Here is a 17,965-nt window from a genome sequence, read left to right as displayed (position 1 = left end):
AAGAGGTCACTTCATGCAGCAGCATAGCTGCATGAGCTTTTATAAGATGGGCTGGTTTGGGAAAAAAGATATGCATGTGGCCAAATAGCCAGTCTGTAAATTGATACGACATTCTGCATTTGCTTTCATTGCCACCCACCGATTTAAATGAAATACAGGTTTTAATTTGTGTGAGAGATAAAATATGTGAAAGGCACATGAGCACACCAGCTGTATGAGCAATTGGACCTTGTTATTGCAAGTAGCACAGAGCATTCACAAGGGCTTCTTTTTTTAAGAGTACTTGTTTGTGATCATTTCATTTCTTATGTGTTTGAAAGGTGGAAATGTTGGAGAATACTTCACACTAAATAACACATCAGGCAAATTGCTGGTCACTCGTAGCTTAGACAGAGAAGACATCAGCAATTTCACTCTTGTAATTGAGTGCCATGACCTAGGCAGTCCCTCGAGAAGCTCCACTGCACAGATCTATCTAACAGTCTCGGATGAAAATGACCACAGCCCGTTGTTTGCAAAGACCCAGTACCAAATCTCTGTGACAGAAGACCTGGAGGAAGGCTCAGCCATCCTGGACCTCTCTGCTTCTGACGAAGACGATGGCCTGAATGGTGAAGTTATGTACTCCCTCATTGACGACACCTACGGAGCATTTGCTATCGACAGTGTCACAGGATCCATCGTTTCTACAAAGGCACTGGACCGGGAAACCAAGTCCCAGTACACATTTAGGGCTGTAGCAAGTGACTGTAGCACCCATTTTCCAAGGAGCACCACTGTCAGTGTTGTGGTGCACATCGATGATGTCAATGACAACGATCCTGTTTTTTTGCAGAGTCCTATCAAGGCCTTTGTGCCTGCTGAAACTGCTGTGAATGAGACAGTAGCCACTGTGAGAGCAGAGGATGTGGATCTGGGATCCAATGGAGCTATTGTTTTTAATTTGATGATGGCAGAACCTGTATTTCAGATTGATGTGAAGACAGGTGACATCATTTTCCGGGAGCCCTTGGCTTCCAAGGACTTCAGTACCCAGCTGCTAGTGACAGCTTCAGATCAAGGCATCTCACCTCGAACAGCCACAGCTGTGGTCATTATCTTTACAGAAGAACAAGAGGAGGCCATCTCATTCAGCCACAGCCTGTATGAAGCAAGTGTGCCTGAGAACAGTGCAGCAGGTGGGCATGAAATCCCTCTTCTTGGAGTTGCCAATCTCGCCTCATTTTGGAATGGTAATTGTAATGAACAGTATAGGGAAACCTTTCTGTTCTGTGCAGCAGCAGGGAAAAGTTAATGTGGATGTAGCCAATACCCATTTGCCCATTTCCAGTGCACCAGCATGAAAAAAGATGCAATGGAGGAGGCATTGTCTGATCATCAGTGGGTTCATTCATTTAGCCAAATGGCTTTAATGATGGGTGGACTTGTTGTTTCACTGTGCAGTGCACACAAGCTCAGATGAGGTGAGTGTTGGGAACCAGGTGCAAATTGGCATTTCTTGTTTTCACAGTTCCCTTCACAAACTGTAGCAGCTTTCAGGAATACCTTAGTGAAGTTTCGGACTCTTCAGAAGAAGGAGAAAGGGGGGTAGAATAGGGTAGAGAAGTTCAGAGGCTGTCGGTACATTGCCACTCGGACAGGCTTCTACAGAGTCTCTCTAGGTAGAGCCTGCACTGTGGAATGCTACCTACAGACAAACCAGCTCCAGGCACATACAGATTTATTTGGATTTGTTCTGGATATTGACGAAAATTACTGCTCTACTTTTTATCATTCAAAGAACATTAGTAGTTATCCCTCCGGCCAGTTAGATGTGGTATATTCTCCTGCATCAGGGATTGGTTTTGTCCTAATGACAGGCAGAAAGGAGTGCCTTTCACATGTTTCTGTCCACAAATCTCACCATACAGTCAGCCAGATTATTTAAAGATCTGAACTGCACTATATTCTCAATTCAAACAGCTCATGAGGTTCACCTTGAACAAGTAGTTTATCCTCTTTATAATTCCAATTTCTCTCAGTAAAACAAAAGGAGCATTCTTTATATCCTAAGGGTTTTGTGAGACTAGTGAATTCATAGATCTTGAGTAACAGCCTGTATATTGGATTATGAATCAGTTAAATAAGAAATGTGTTAGTAATTTTGGAAAACCAATCAATATTCTTGGATGATTGCAAACAGAAGAGAGAATGAAGGGTGAAGATGGCTGTTGCAGTAATTACTGCTGTGGTTATTCAGCCATTCCTTCCTCTGTGCTTGTTTGGGACTACAAGCCAAATTTTCAAATTGTTACATTTAACGAAAGAAAATAAAGATCAGAGCTTTATGGCAATAGGTAAACTTCTCTGATCCAAGATTTTTTTTAAGTGTAGATATGTTCCTGGGTCAGGCTATAAAAGCCAGCCAGAAATTACAGAAATGCCCCGAGGAACCATGGTATCAGAATGCCACTGTGTTCTCCTATTCAATCTATGGAAATATAATTAAGATTCAATTTAAGTTGTTTTGATTAAAGGAAATTTAGCAAAGCTTCAGGATAAACAGGAGGGTTTGATCACAAAATGTTAGTTTGTGTTTAATAATACTTCTATTTGCTAAGAAGATCAAATTCTTTTCAGAATATAAGAGATTTTACTAAATACTAATACTGTTTATCTCTGCTTATACTATTTTCCTTTTTTCATGAGCATGCATAAATATCAAATATTTTACATTTCAGTGGGGAAGAAAAGCGTGATTGTAATTAAAACTCTCATAGAAGTTAGCTTTCAGGATAGATGTGATCCTGGGACCCCTACAAATGTGAATGGTTCCAGTGTATTCAGCCCAGGGAAGATTTACATTACATACTGATTATTTGTAGAACTGGTATTAATAAATGTGGCTTTTCTTCATAATTTTATTTCTGCCTCAACTGATGGAGGAGAAAAATGCTACGTTTATTTTAAAAAGAATAAAAAATGTGAATAATATAAACTACAAAAACCAAAGCCAAGGGTCCTTAGTTTTAATTTAGTCTAAACCCATCAAATGGATAAGTGCCTCGGGAACTGGTCCTTGTGGTCACATTTTCTTTAAGTGTTTGACCTCCAAGTTTAATAACCTTCAGAAAACCCCATTTTTCTATTCTTTTTTGTTTAATATTGAATATTTAGTGTCTTTAAATATTATAAACTGTATTACAACAGGCAGTAGAAGCTAGTCAATAAATAATCAAGTGACTGTGCCCTTCAGAGGGTAAGAAACCTTTATTATTCACCAAACTTCCAGCTGAATGGTTGTTTGCATAGCAGTTCCATGGAGACAGATTCATCAGTGTAACTTCTTGACTCCTCTGTGGTTTTTTTCTATTAGATATCATATATGTAACCCCTTAGTCTTTAAGTCACAGAATCAGAGAATGGGTCAGATTGGAAGTGACCACAATGGGTCATCTGGTCCCACCTCCCTGCTCAAGCAGAGTCATCCCGGAGCACATGGCACAGGATTGTGTCCAGGCAGTTCTTGAACCATTATCTCCATGTTCAGCTTTTCCTTTCGTGGCAATTAAGAGGTCTGAAGAAATAATGGAAGGGATGAACACAGGTTAGATGGCAAAGGATGGGGAAAAGAGACTATTATAATGAGTACTGAAGAGAGAAGAAAAACAACGATACAGTGATACAGTAGCTCAGTGTGGTGCTGGTGTTAGGACATCTGTATAAAAAAACCCATATATAAAACATGTATGTCCTAACACAGAATTCAGCAAATGTTTTGGAGCTGATTTGTCCAGGTAGCAAATGCTGTTCACACTGCCATGTTTTGGTTTTGAGTCTGCAGGCATAATGTTGGGATCTAGGCTGCATAAAACAGTTTGAGATACTTCCAAATGCAATTGGACAGTCTGTGATTAAACTGAAAACACCCCTAAATTTACACATATTACATCACTCTTCATGTCTTGCAATATTTTTAACTAATTCAGAGGTCAATTGCCTAGCATTTCAAGGCAATCTGACTGCTTTCTGCTCGGAACCTGATCTCCCTGCTGCCTTGCTCTATTGTCAGTGCTGATCTCAGCCTCAATGTGCTTTGCAGGCAGAAAGCTCCCTTTCCCTGATTTTTCCCTCTGTTAGTAGCTACACAATGTGACCTCTGCTTGAGGCAATGTCTGAATCACAAATGATTGAAATGGCGAGTTCCAGCAGATGGATATTTTCTGTTGCTCTTTATCTGTGTAGGGCCGGTTATGTCACAACAGACCTCAGAGTTTGGTCATATTTTTTTGAAAATGAACTGTAAAATTCACTGTTTGGAGGAATAGTTTTCCATGAAAGGTATCAGAACACAAGAGATTTGATCTCTGCCAAAAAGAAGTTGTAAACAATTCTATCTGTGTAAAAAATGTGGAGTTTAAAGGATTGGAATATGAGGACCTCTAAAAATATCAGCCTCTAAAAAATAAGGATTCAAGTAGAACTGCTGCTGCTTCCTTTATTTCTGGTAGTTTTTCTTCTTAAAGACACAAGCAAATAAACAAAAAGACTGCAGACAGCGTTAAAGATAAATAGGGATATTCTTCTGACCTTGCTTTTTTTATCTTTAACTCTCCTCTGAGGATGCTGTGGATGGTTGCCCTTGCAGTTTTCTGTAGCAAATCAAAGTTGCTTGACAAAGAAAATTCAACATACAGCCCCTTATTTTCGTTCCTAAAAAACCCCAGGTCAGCATTCATGTATCTGTCTTTACATATTAGACAGATGGATGTTGATTCCAGAGCTTTTCTAGTAAATATCTTACGAGTATATTGACAAGGACAGAAAATTGCATGTCAAAATTGGCGCCTTTTGTTTTTGACAGATTTTGAGAGCAAATAGTAAACCCTTAACAGAAAAATTCTGGTTTTAAAAAGTAATATGTAACTGCTAAAATAAAAAAGGTATCAGATCATGGTAATAGCAGTGTTTCCTCTCATTTTTTATACTAAAATATTTTCCTCTGACATCCAGGGCACTGAGTATGAGCAGTATGACCTTTGTGATACAATAAAACAGCTAGTTGTCGCTAATGCTATTTGTAAGAGCTCAGGTTGCCTCATTCCACCACAGCTGCATGGAATCAATTACAATTTAATTAAATAATTAAAACTATTAAAATCAATTGCCATGTATGCTAGACAATTTCCTAAGTCACTTGAAAAGAACAATTATTTGGATGTTTTGATAATGGCTTTTAAACTTGCTACACCTTTGTTGAATGTGATGATTCTGAGCAGGATAATTTATTGAGTTCCATATTTTTCCTCTTATTGTATTCCAAACAGGATTTTTATTTCATATCGCTTGCATTCTATATTAAATTATTGGTCTTTTCATGGAATCTGGATTCTATATGAATTGACACATAGCTATGCACACAGTTTCATCTTTTCATTCTCTTTGTCAAAAGGTGGCTAATTAAAATTCTGAAGGATATTTCATTTAAGGTATTGCTCAAAACCCCAAATTGACTCCTGATAAACTGAGAAAAAAGAAACTGTTTCTGTTCATTCATGGGTAACATGATGCACCAAAAAAAAGAAATTAGATATGACTTCAGGTAAGAGAGAGATCCATTGATTCATGTCAGTTTGCAATTAGGAAAAGTTAAATGTCATAATTTTATTTAGGCAGGTAAAGTTGTAATCAGATGTGTAGTTTACTGAGCAAAGAGGGATAGACAGTGCTTTGCCTATGAATTTGTAATACAAGAAAAATAATGGAAAATTATTTTTATTGTCTACTAAACTAATGATTAAGCACCTAACCTAGAACATAGTTGTGCATCTGCTATTAATACCAGTGCTATAAAATTAGAACAAAACCTTCTAGGGTGGACACGATGAAAACGTCTTATTGCTTCTATAGGTACATCACTTCTAACAGTAGAAGCTTATGAACACAAACTTACAGGAGAAGACATAAAATACAGCATCTTCAGTGGCCAGGAAATGTTCTCCATACACCCTATTACAGGTACATTTTTATAATTTTTTTTCAAGTGTCTGGGTGTACTTTAGAGCATTAGCAAGTTCCTATCACAAGAACAAGGGGCTAGATATCTTAAGAGTACTCCCTAGTAATAATTCTGTTACACTGAACAGGTCATTAGTAAATCTAGGCAGTGTTCTAAACTTGATGGAAAAAGAAATTGGACACCAGCATACCTGTTTAAAACATTCAGTCCTGAGTTACTATTGGTCACCAGGTATTGGAAGTTAATAAACTACTGCTTTGTGATCCAAGCTGAGATGCCATGTTGTTTCTCATTGTAAAGTTTCCCAAAAACTCAGTAAACAAAATCCTTCAAAACACTTCTAATGTAGAAGCATTAGACTCGTGTTGATTTTAATGCTCTTTGTTTCAGGCAAAGCTCGACGCGTTTTTAAATGAAGTCTGGTTATTTTTTTGTGATTGTATTTCTGTTCTGCAGCAGGTCTGCTTTCACCTGCTCTTCAGTCAGGAATTCCAGGTGCCAGGAGTGTGGCATGTTCCCCATGTTCTCCTCTAAGGCACGTAAGAGAGCACAGCTACTCTGGTTGCCTCTCAGTTCCTAAACGTCTGCAATAAGTTTGTCATCTGAATAGCTGTAGTCTCTGTTTCTGGGATGGCATACAGACAGTGTAAGCAGTTTTCCTCAGAAACAGCATAAATAGTTTGTACCCTCAACAAATAGCTTTCTCCCTGAGTTTCTGAAGGCTTTAACCTCTGATTATCCTGATGTCTCCAGGCATAAAAAGGCACACCACTGTAAAGCTATCATGGTTGATGCTGATGGACAATTAGAATAATTTTTTTAGATGGGGGGCACTTGAAGTTGCATACTTTTGATTTTCAAGTCCTTCTTATTTCACTGAAATAAAACAAGAGAGATTAGTCTTAAAAAACACCTTAGACCCAGACAAGTTTTTGCTGAGGAAGTGAATCTTCCCCAATATCACTTTCCAAACAAAAAAAAAAAAAAAGAAAAATCAAGTGGTATTTTCAGGTTTTTTATCAAGCTAGGCTGAAAAATGGTTTCATGATGCTTTGAAGAGTCTCATAATCACTCTCTTCACAAACAGGACTGGAATTTCTATAGCAGTGAATATGTCACAAGTCTTCTTTCAAGACATTTGATCCATTGTGGTTTCTTCTGTTTCCTTTCCTCTGCAGCCTTTCTTCTTTCTTAGAAAACATTAATTGAAGTTCAGCCTTTAAGGACTTTTAAAAGCAGCTCTTACATTAGCATAACTTTGATACCACTAATTCTCTACCCATTGCTTCTACAGCAGAAGTATTTTGAGCTGTACCAATGTCCTGCCTGTAATACATGTTCTGAACAGCCAAAGATCTGCTCTCCTCGTCTTTTCAAGCAGTGATGTTAATTAACCACACTTTGTAGACTTTCTACCACTTTAATTTTTTATTATACTGTAGAATCATGGAAAGTAGAGTAGGAGGTGACTCAAAGACATGAACTAGTCTGTGCTCTGATGCAGAAGGGGAATCAGTTGTGCTGAAATCTGACAGAAATTTGTACTGTTCTTAAAAACCACCAGGGACACTGATTCTGCAAACCCTCTCAAAAGTCTGCAAAAGTTTTGGCAGTTGGAAAGTTTTTTATTCCTATTTATCTGAATGTTTGCTGAAATGTTTTAAACTTATTACTTCTTAATCTAGTAAGAGTAGGCATAAGACACAGGCAGCCCCCCCCTTCTCCCCCCCCCCCCCCCCCCCCCCATTATTTACATATTTGAAGACTGTTACTGCCTGGTGGTGTACCTCAAACTTGATTATTTGTTTCACTCTACACTACAGTCTTTCAGTTTGCTCTCTGTCATCTGGAAGTGTATTCCTTCAGCCACTGTCTGCTTTCTTTTCTCTGTAAACAGAATGCGATAATTTTTAAGTGTTGTGGTGAAAATAAAACACCTTTGAAATCTTTATGTTCAAGACACAGGCCCATAGACAATAGTTAATGTTTGCTTATCCTAGAAAATAAAAAATAAAAAGCACTAGTTTGGAGTGCCACAGTTGATGTGTTCTTATGCTATCCCAAGTTTGGGGTAACAGTATTCATGACGTCATTACTGAAAAGTCCATGCAAAACTGAATTTGAATTCTAATGAAAATTAATATACAAATTAGTATGTCTTATGCTTAGATGTAATGGAGGATTATGAGTATGTTCCTAGAACATTGAAACAATGACTACGGATTTCCAAGGACATTTCGCTTTTCATGTGGAGATGTCCAGTTGTGCTTGTTGTCTCAATAAGTCTCATTATTTATTTATTTTTGGTAGAATAAAAGCTCAGGGGAAGGGGGCTCACTGCATCAGAAGGAGTCAGTGTTTCACCTCTCAGTCAGATACAGAAATTGATACAGCTGTTGCCTGATGTGGATTTTGATGGAGGGGAAGATACAGCCCCTCTCAGATGAGGGACGAGAGTCTCTTCTGACATGGCTGTCTCACTGTTGTGCCAAGGAGGACACCTCATGCAGACACTTTGTCTCTATCCCTCTGCTAGTAAATTGGCTTTGTTTTAGGAAATTGTCAGCATGGTGGTTGCTGAAAATTTACCTATCCAAGATTTGTTCAGTAACTAGCATGTTCAGATGATGGTAAGTAAAAAAAGGACACAATGGAGAGCTTGCTGGAATTCTGTCATGTGTTCAATGGAAGTGACCATATATGTTAGGAGTTTCATAACTCCATTTGTACACATTTTTTCCTGAATGAGTGTGTCACATCTTGAGATTTTTTTTTTTTTCCTTGTAATAAACCAGGTACAATCACAGTAAAAGAGCCAAAGTACCTTGATTATGAAGTTAAGTGTAAAATACATCTTACAGTTGTGGCTGAAAATAGCTTCAATTCAGCGTTCTGTGGGGTGACAGTTTTGATTCAAGATATGAATGACAATGTACCTAAATTTGAGCAAAGCTATTACAAAGCATCGGTATGGGAAGGCCAGAGTCCTAAAACAGACATCATACAGGTAAGTGGAAGTATATCTTCCCAAGCACAGCGCTGTAGTTAAGAAGAAGTTTGGCTGATCTGTTCATCACTATAATCTGGTTAGGTCTGTTCTGGACCTCTCTGTCTTAAAAACTGACAGTGGGGTTCTCGGTGTTGCTACTACTTTGCTTGGATATCTAAAATATTAAATGATTTTTTTTTTTCTAGGCCACATTTCAGATCGGGTCATTCATTCAGGTCTGTTAAGTTGAAAGAGAATTCTGTATCTTCTTGATAATTGTGCGCCTAGAATTTAAATTCTCTTTTTTTAAAAACATTCCATTTTTACCTTCAAGCAATTGAAAAATACCATTCAAGTCTGTGGTTCTGGTTACAATATAGGCTGGGTCTTGTATTAATGCCTCTGCTGAAAGGACTGTAGCAATAAAAAGAATACTTTCTACTCATCAGACTGGTGGAGTCAAACCCAAGTGTTCAATTTAAAATCTGATGCCTGAAGAACAGCTTGTCTTAATTTAAATGTGCAAACACTTCTTCCTCTGAATGGATCTATTCTCCCAAAATGTTTCCAGCTGGCCATGCTAGAGCAAAAGAAGACATCAGTTGGACTAGAAGAACACATAATTTCCTCAGTACATGTTCTTGCATTGCAAGTCAGGTCACGGTGAGGGTCATGTTAGGTACTAAAGATATTCCTTCTCTAGAGAATAAATAAATGAAAAGCTACAAATGCCTCCAGGGCAAAGTGATTAGAAACTGATGGACATTGTATTTAGAGAAACATATGTCCAGGAATGGAGAAAAATCAAAAGGCAGTCAAGCAAAATTTTATGACCGAATACATTATATTAGGTTTCCTTTATTCAATCTGACTGGTTGCCTCTGCTATGTTTTGGATCCTGGACTCATTATAATGCTTGTTCAGCAACCAAAAAAATACAAAGACAACTCTTCAAAGAGTCAGAGGAGTTTTTGAGAAACCTGTTCACTGCTGACAAATGTTATTTATTCTGTTGCCAAATCTTTACAGATTGCCTCTGCCCTTTTTACATTTTCTGGTTGGTATTTTAAAAAGGTAATTAATGAACTATTCCATGAAAACTCTGAAAACTTAATAGTTCAATTATTTTGTCCTTTGTCTGTATAGCAGCGATACTTTAAAGGTCAGTCCCGTACTACTGAGTAAGTGCATTTTTATGTGCTCAACAGGGAGAGCATTCTAACAGCAACCTAATAGTAAAATGATTACATTCAGCCCTAATGTTTTATGTAGCTGAATTTCAAATTACTCATTCATGTGCAGCCCATTGCAGTTCGTTAGCAGATTTTGTGACCTTGCATGACACTCAAGCTGGGGACAAAGATGATGATTTACTTAAATGTGTGCAGTCGAAAGGAAAGTAAACAGAAATACCTGACTGTAGTAAAAGCTTTTTCTTTCTGAAATCACATTCCACTGGTTTTAATTAAGCATCAGTTTTGCTTGCAAACAGGTATTTGCAACTGACCTTGACAGTGGGCTGAATGGAGAAACTGAATACTCAATTTTATCTGGTAATGAAAATGGAGCATTTCTAATTGATTCAACGCGAGGAATTCTAGCAACTAATACAGGCCTAGATTATGAAAACACTTCGTCTTACAGGTTTGTATGGAAGGTTCTCATAAAAATGTATTCTTTTTGTTCAGCTTGAGAATATTCATGTTACATATTTCATCGTTTCCTGTTGATATCCATTACGCACAGAACCTGAGTGCAAGCCAGACAGCACTGAGAACAGCACTAAAGCTGCCCATTTGTCCTATAGATTCTTGCATACTTAGCAAATTTAGAGATAGAAATATAGTCTTGTTTAATCAATGATAACACTTATTGATAGAAGTGTGATTATTCACTATAAGAACAATGACAGTTTTTGGATTTTAGTTTATTAATAACTGTGCAGCTATTCCCTCTCTGGAAACATTCTTTATAAATCTGTAAAGGCACAGTGAAAACACTCAAATCAATTCCAAGAAATAGGGACATGTTCTCATTTTTAATTGGCAGATAGTTCAAATTTTCTACTCAATAGTGTGATAAAGATGCTTTCCAAACTGTTTCCATCTAGAATGTGTCTTGCACTAAGTATTAGTATTTTCCTGTTTTTCAAAAACTCTGAATAAATATGGTCAAGTGGACATGACAATTTTTCTTTATGGGTCGTGCCATAGCTGGAATTAGAAAGCAAATAAATCATGCCTTGAAGAGAAAATATTACTATGCAGATTCAGTAACAGACACATCTTAAGTACTGAGATCTCCACAAAAAGTATATTTCTGTGTATGTGTCAGTAGAAATTACTTTTTTTTTTTTTCATTTAGTTGTGGTATCAGTTAAAATATTTGCAAGTTTTCCGGTCCTGTGGGACCTCAAAGTTTTAAACATCCAATAAGAATTCTTATGAATGAGAGTAACTTGTAGAAAACCCCATCCAAAAAGACTGACAGAGTATGTGGGGTTTTTTAGTATCAGGCTGATTTGATAATAGTGTCCTCAAAATACTTTGTTTTACCTTAATACAGGGGACACTTAATTTGGAGGGATTTTCTTCAGTTTTTCACTGAATTGAAAACATCAGTTCTGATTTTCAGTACTTTAAGTAGCATAATACATTTTATTTGTAACTAGTACTTCAAAAGAACACCTGGAATAAATCCTTCAAAAGAAGGATGTTTACTGTTGGTGAAATGTTGAACACGGGAGCATAATGATTCTCACATCTCTCTTTAACTGATTTATTTCAGTATTTATGTTCAAATTCTAGACTTTCAGATTGACAGTTTGTTCAAGGAATCTGTAGCTTCATATTCCTTCTCTCTAAAATAAGTTATTAATCTGTACATTGTTACGTGAAAAGTGAATAGCAAAAGAAGCTTTCAAAACTATTTTCCTATTTGATGTCAAAATGTTACTGTTGGTTCTTTCCAATTTGCTAGGAGTTGTTTATATATATAAATTGAACATTTTCATCCCCAGAAGATCTAAGTCCCTTATAACAGGACTTATAATGGAAGTGTTGACAGAACCTTAATTTTAATGCATTGGCTAAGATGTTTTCATGAGAGGTTTTTTTCCTGAAACCTTAGAAAGTGATTATTTTTAGTAAAATATTTCCATATGTATACCTTACCAATATTCATTCTAGAAAAAATACGCTTTCTATATGGAATTATGCATGGTCACTGATTGAATACTAGCCTGCAATTCAAGTTATGTATTCTGTCGGATCAGAAACCACAAGGATACCCAGAGCAGAGCTGGTGTGGTTAAGGAATGGAAATGCTGCAGGGCACAGCTTGAGTTACAGCCTTGGTATTCCGTTCTGTCATGTGAACATTTAGGAAGTGACATCGATTTGACACTTTTTAACTGTTACTTAGAAGAAAGAGGGAAAAATAAAGTGTTTAGAAGACCTTCAGGGAGGCCAAAAAACATGGTGCAACATGAAAACAGTTGTTAGTACTTAAAACATTTAATTGAGATGCTCAGCTTTGATCTGTATATCCTTTACCATAGCTCAATGTTTCCTTTTTTTTGCCTTTTTAATTTTAAGAACACCTGTTGAGTTAGATTTAATTTTGGATTCCCTTCTGGAATCTTCCCTACTGGGAAGTGGTGAAGTCTTCCAAATAATCTTTGCTTACACTTGCTTTTTATTGTTCAGAAGGCTCTTCCCACAAAGAGCAGACCCCCTTTTTACATGTTTATCATGTTGCTGCTTACTGTTTTCTTTGCTACATTGTTTGTGGAAATCGAAAAGTTGTTTACAGAATTTACTACCCATCCTTATGCAGGTGTGAAATGGAAGTGTACAGTTAAAACTCTTCTAATCTGACAGTAAGATTCTGGTCCCACTAAAATCAGTGGGAACTTTGCCATTGTCAAATGGTGCATGTATTCAGAGTTTTCACTTTATCACTTGCATTTATAATGTAGTAGTAGGGCTACTCTGTGTCTGCAGGCATTCTGGCTGAATACTATTTTGGATGTTTTTGTATTCTCCCATTTCCACAACCCTTTTGTCCCTTTATAAACAATGAAGAGAGTCAGGTTCCTCCAAATGATAATTTAGTACTTAGGTTTTAATTCCTGCTCTGAATTACCAATGGGAGAACTGTGTCTTATTTGAAAGAGTTGTTTAACCACTTATATTTGGTATGAAAATTGATGAAATGAATACAGAGGAACACTTCCCTTTTCTTGGTATGACTTTATCATTTTTTTGCCGTGTAGAATCTCCTGGACTTTTTTTCCTGCAAAACCAAAAAATAAAACTGTGCACAGTCAACCTTACAGAAAAAAAGATGGAATTTAAGAGTTGCGATGAGGAACAGCAATGACTAATCATTTGGGTTTAAAACTTCCCCTGCTTATAATAGTGGTGCATAATTCAGTGATTTCTGATCAGAAGTGACAATTAGTGTTTCCTTTAATTGTAGGTTGGTTGTACAAGCTGCTGATAAAGGAAACCCCAGATTCTCTGCTACAAGTATTGTGAAGATACAAGTGTTAGATATTAATGACAATGCTCCAGTTGTCCAACCACTAGGTAAAGTGGAGGTCCCAGAAAGTAAGTGTGAAAGTACAGCTAAATTTTGTTAAGGCTAGGAATTGTCAGATGATGATAGTGCTTTTGGTGATTTGTGTAATCAAACAACTGTAGTAAAAATTATAGTGGATATTATTAAAACTGAAATATCAAAGCAAATTGTGATCTGCTTTTCTTCTCAGAGGCATTATTTTTAATCCTTAGACATTGTGTTTAAGAATAGCTTGGAACAAAACCATAGGCAATTCAGAAAGAGAGAAAAAAATCTGCAGAAATACAACTTTAATCTGTTCATTTTGGACTCCAGTATCGTATCCTTCATATGTCTTCAATTTCTGCTCTTCTCCAATAAAAATGTTTGGTGTTAAAACCAGCATTGCTAGAAATGACACATTTTGAACTTCATTGTGATGAAAGAAATGCTTTCTATGAATTTGAATGAAGTGTTAAAGTGCTCTATAGCTTGATCCAGTTGATGATCATGAAGAGAAGGACCCAGGACCTCCTGAGTTCTAATCCCAGCATACATCTTGTGTGTTGTGTGACATTAGCTCAACATCTGCACACCCTGAGTCCTAAACTTGTAATTTTCAAATACAGGCATCATGTGAATGCATTAAGATACACGGCAGAAAATTTATAAACAGCAGTATTCCTGTTAAGAGAAGATATCAAGTCTGTATTTTCTGATATGTTTTAGTCTTTCCTAAATTTCTCTCCCACCGGTAGTGACAAGTACAGAATTCATAGATGCACAGCAGCTCTTAACTACCGGTTACTTAATTAGTTTTTTTGTATTCCATTTAAGACCACTTGCTTTAGGAAATGGCACAGCATTGTTGAGGCTTCGTGCCCCAGGCATGCAAATGAGAAATGGTTTATCTCCTGTTAGTTCCAGGCTTTGTAAAATGATCACTAAAAGGTTCAGTCTGCAGTCTCTGGTACTGTCTGTTTGGCCCATGACAAAAGCTGTCTGTATCCAGTTTCTCAATCTCATGGGATTATACCTTGATCTCTTAATATTTTTGTGCCATGTAGGTCTGTCTGAAGCCCTTGTTTTTCTCTAGTGGCCTTCTCCTTTGGAACAGCTTCAGAATTGCATTTGCTGGTCCTACCCAGATCAGGGGTCTCTGCCTCAGTTAAATATTCTTGTGGCATTGTTCAGTAAATTCACATCACCTAAATGCTTGTGGAAAACTATGTAAGTTCCTGTTACTGGTGAAGAAACTGTTATGACTACACTGGATCTGGGAAAGTCTAAAGAAAACCCAAATTAAAATTGGGATACGGCACATACCTTTGAAGAAATCCACTATTTTTCCCATAGCTTTTCTGGATATTGCGATTATTGTAAAGCACAAGGTTTAAATGTATCAAAAGCTATATGGAAAGATCACAAATATCCAAGATCCAATATTACAAAATAGGCAAAATCTTTAGAAATTGTAACACTATCTTTTAACTCTGACTTATTCTCAAAATTATTGTTTCAGATGCCCTGCCTGGTTTTATAGTGACTCGAGTGTCAGCAAGTGATGCAGACTCCAGACCAGCACTTCAGTTTGGTTTTATTTCTGATAATAGTCCTGGAATGAAATTTGCCATCGATCAATACAGTGGTGTAATCTTGGTGGTGGAACCATTAGATTTTGAAGAAACTGCTGTATATACACTGCATATCATAGTTTCAGACTCTGTGCATCAAACAGCAGCAGAACTCACCATTCTTGTCTTGGACATCAATGATAACCCTCCGGTGTTTACTCAAGACTTTTATCAGGTGGGAACAAGGCAAATGGACAAGCAGCACGTGGCATCTTTCCGTAATGATGACAAATAGTAGGAGTGCTTGTTTATATTTGTCTTGAGCACTTAGAAAGAAAGGTCTCTGCGAACTATTATTGAGGAGAAACAGAGCAGACCTCTTCTAGGAAACGCCAGCCCCTTCCTAAGAATTCTGCTGAAAGGGCTGAGGAAACTATTCTGTTTCAATATTTGTGGTTTCTGTCTCCTCTGTGTGTAAATACTAGTGTGGGCAAATAAAGATGGGCAAACCAAAGTCTTCTCTGTTGTGTCCAGTGACAGTTCAGGAGGCAGTGGGCACAAATGGACATACAAGAAATTCTGTGTAAACATCAGGAAACATGTTCTTTTTAAAAAAACCTGTAACATTGACTAAGTATTGGCACAGGTTGTCCAGAGAGGTTGTGGAATCTGTGTCTCTGGAGATGTTCAAAACTCAGCAGTATGCAGGCATGGGCACCCTGTTTTAGGTGACCCTACCCCAATCAAGGATTGCACAAGGTGACCTCCCTGGAGGTGCCCAACAGCCCCAGCCATTCTGCAATTCTGTGAACTGAGCTGTTTGATTTGGTGCTTTTTGTGTGTGGTAGATATCCCCAGAGCCAAAAATATGAGGCACCACAGAAGACTTGGACTTAATAATGCTTCATTTATAAGTCTCAGACAGTTTTAGTAAAGAAAGAAGTCTAAACATTTGGCTTAGTAAAGAATTTTCAACCTCTGAGCATGTGCAGGCACAGGAATTTAGTCACTTAGATGCCTCTGGGACAAACTGTAGGCACCTGTGAAACTTTTGGGTGCCTGAGTTGACAGAATTTGTGTAAATTTTCCACTTAAAATCTTAACTTTACATTCTGGAAAAAACGTACTATTAATACTCAAGTGGTTTTTAGACCTTAGTTTTCCTCAACCCTCGTATGTGTCTGATTTTGGAGAGTAGTTTAGGCAAGTATTTGCTTGTGCAAATGCTAGGAACTTTTTTTGTAGATTGGAGTAGACATTATAGGGAGCATTATTAATTGATGCAAAACAGCATAGCTTTATTTGCTATTTTAATGTAAACAGCTGACCTTCTCCTTCCACAATCCTGATGTGTTGATGTGTTGCTTGGCAAGTAAGATACACTGCTGCTTTTTGGTTGATGATATGTATAATTCCCTATTCATCATCCTGTATTTTTACGCTTTTATTGTCCATTCAAGTGTTTTCATATTTATGTTCCTGATATGTAGTTTAATATATGTATGTGATTATTATATACATATAATCTCTCTGTTTAAATTATTTCAACTAACACTTCAAGTTATGATAGAGGTGGCTGCTATATCATACTGTTCATTTGAAGTTGGATTTATAAGGTGGAAGGAAATTTTAGTCACTAAAGTGCTGTATCTGGACTTGAAACAATGAAAATTCTTAAAAAGGGAATGGACTTTCTTGGTTTCCTAGAAGAAAAAAAATGGAGTATTTTGAAAAGCTAAATTCTAGGAATAGTCCAGTGGTGATTAAGTGCCCTAGTGTTGGAATTTTCAGGGTGTATATGTTGGCTTTTTTAGTGGTCAGTCTTACACTGCAGAGACTGCAGACTGTATTCCATGTATGGAAATGAAGGGGTTTTTGAAAGCAAGGGGAAAAGCCTTTAGTTGCAGTCCATAAGTGACTCTTGAAAAAAGTGATTCATTTATTCTCTGAAGCTGCTGTCATAATGAACTAGATGGATTTTACTACTGTTTAAAACTTACTATGAATTCTGGCCATATTGAAGGCATAGTTTTCAATATCTCAACTCTCTCTGGTTTTGTCCCAGAAGAAAATGGGTGGGTAGAACTTTTTCCAAAGCTGGGAACTGTGTGGGTTTTTCTAATAAGATCAAATAAAGGCAAATGTATTTTTTAATGTCTAAAATCTTTTATAAAGCTCTATTTTTGCTTTGTATGTCAGGTGAACTTGCCAGAGTTCATTTCTATGGATGCCACTATTCTGACACTCTCTGCCATGGATAGGGATTCTGAACGTAATGGAATGATTTCCTACCAAATCCTCTCTTCCTCTGAGGGATTTTCCATTGATCATAAGAATGGTGAGTCTGTAAGCATGGTTTATTATTTCAGCTATTTAAGTATAAATCGAAGAGTCCTGTTGCTTTCTCATGTGTTGCCAGTGATTACTTGAGTTCTGGAAATTTGTGGTGGCCAAATTCCATCATGTGTTTTTGCTAAATCTGCCGTTATCAGTGGGGAACTGATTGTATCAAAGACTGGAGTTCTCAGTTTGTCCCTGAAATGTGCATATTTTTTCTGGTCTAAGTGCAGTATGTGTATTTGATACTGCACCACTGAGGGGAGGTCTTGCCTTCACAGCATCAGCTATGACCTCTTAGAATCATGGAATAGTTTGGACATGATCTTCAATGGTCATCTAGTCCAACCCCCTGCAATGAGCAGGTACATCTTCAAATAGGTCAGGTTGTCCAACCTGACCTTGAATGTTTCTGGGGATGGGGCATCCACCAGCTTTCTGGGCAATGTGTTCCAGTGTTTCACCACCCTCACTGAAAAAAAGAATTCTCATATCTGCTCTGAA

General features: G+C 37.3%; 1 protein-coding gene and 1 long non-coding RNA gene across 8 annotated transcripts in view; one reads left to right on the top strand and one right to left on the bottom strand.

The window, feature by feature from the left end:
• Positions 1-17,965, bottom strand: part of LOC116444022 — a 176,778-nt gene that overhangs the window by 23,896 nt on the left and 134,917 nt on the right. Inside the window, exon 8 of one of the 6 annotated variants that reach the window (XR_004240161.1) lies at positions 3,224-3,556. The exons of the other annotated variants lie outside the window; for them this stretch is intronic. This is a non-coding gene — a long non-coding RNA (uncharacterized LOC116444022). Of the gene's footprint in view, positions 1-3,223; positions 3,557-17,965 lie in introns of those variants that run through there. 6 annotated transcript variants of the gene reach the window in all.
• DCHS2 (dachsous cadherin-related 2) overlaps positions 1-17,965 on the top strand; it is a 62,606-nt gene that overhangs the window by 40,103 nt on the left and 4,538 nt on the right. For both annotated transcript variants that reach the window (XM_032109055.1, XM_032109054.1), the window contains exons 12-18: positions 321-1,178; positions 5,890-5,997; positions 8,794-9,005; positions 10,480-10,631; positions 13,470-13,600; positions 15,073-15,359; positions 17,324-17,462. In XM_032109055.1, the coding sequence (XP_031964946.1) occupies positions 321-1,178; positions 5,890-5,997; positions 8,794-9,005; positions 10,480-10,631; positions 13,470-13,600; positions 15,073-15,359; positions 17,324-17,462 (1,887 nt within the window). The remainder of the gene's footprint in view (positions 1-320; positions 1,179-5,889; positions 5,998-8,793; positions 9,006-10,479; positions 10,632-13,469; positions 13,601-15,072; positions 15,360-17,323; positions 17,463-17,965) is intronic.

Source organism: Corvus moneduloides, chromosome 5, assembly GCF_009650955.1.
Source record: "Corvus moneduloides isolate bCorMon1 chromosome 5, bCorMon1.pri, whole genome shotgun sequence".
Lineage (NCBI taxonomy): Eukaryota > Metazoa > Chordata > Aves > Passeriformes > Corvidae > Corvus > Corvus moneduloides.
Note: the sequence above shows the minus strand (reverse complement) of the source record. Positions and strands in the feature narration are given on the sequence as shown.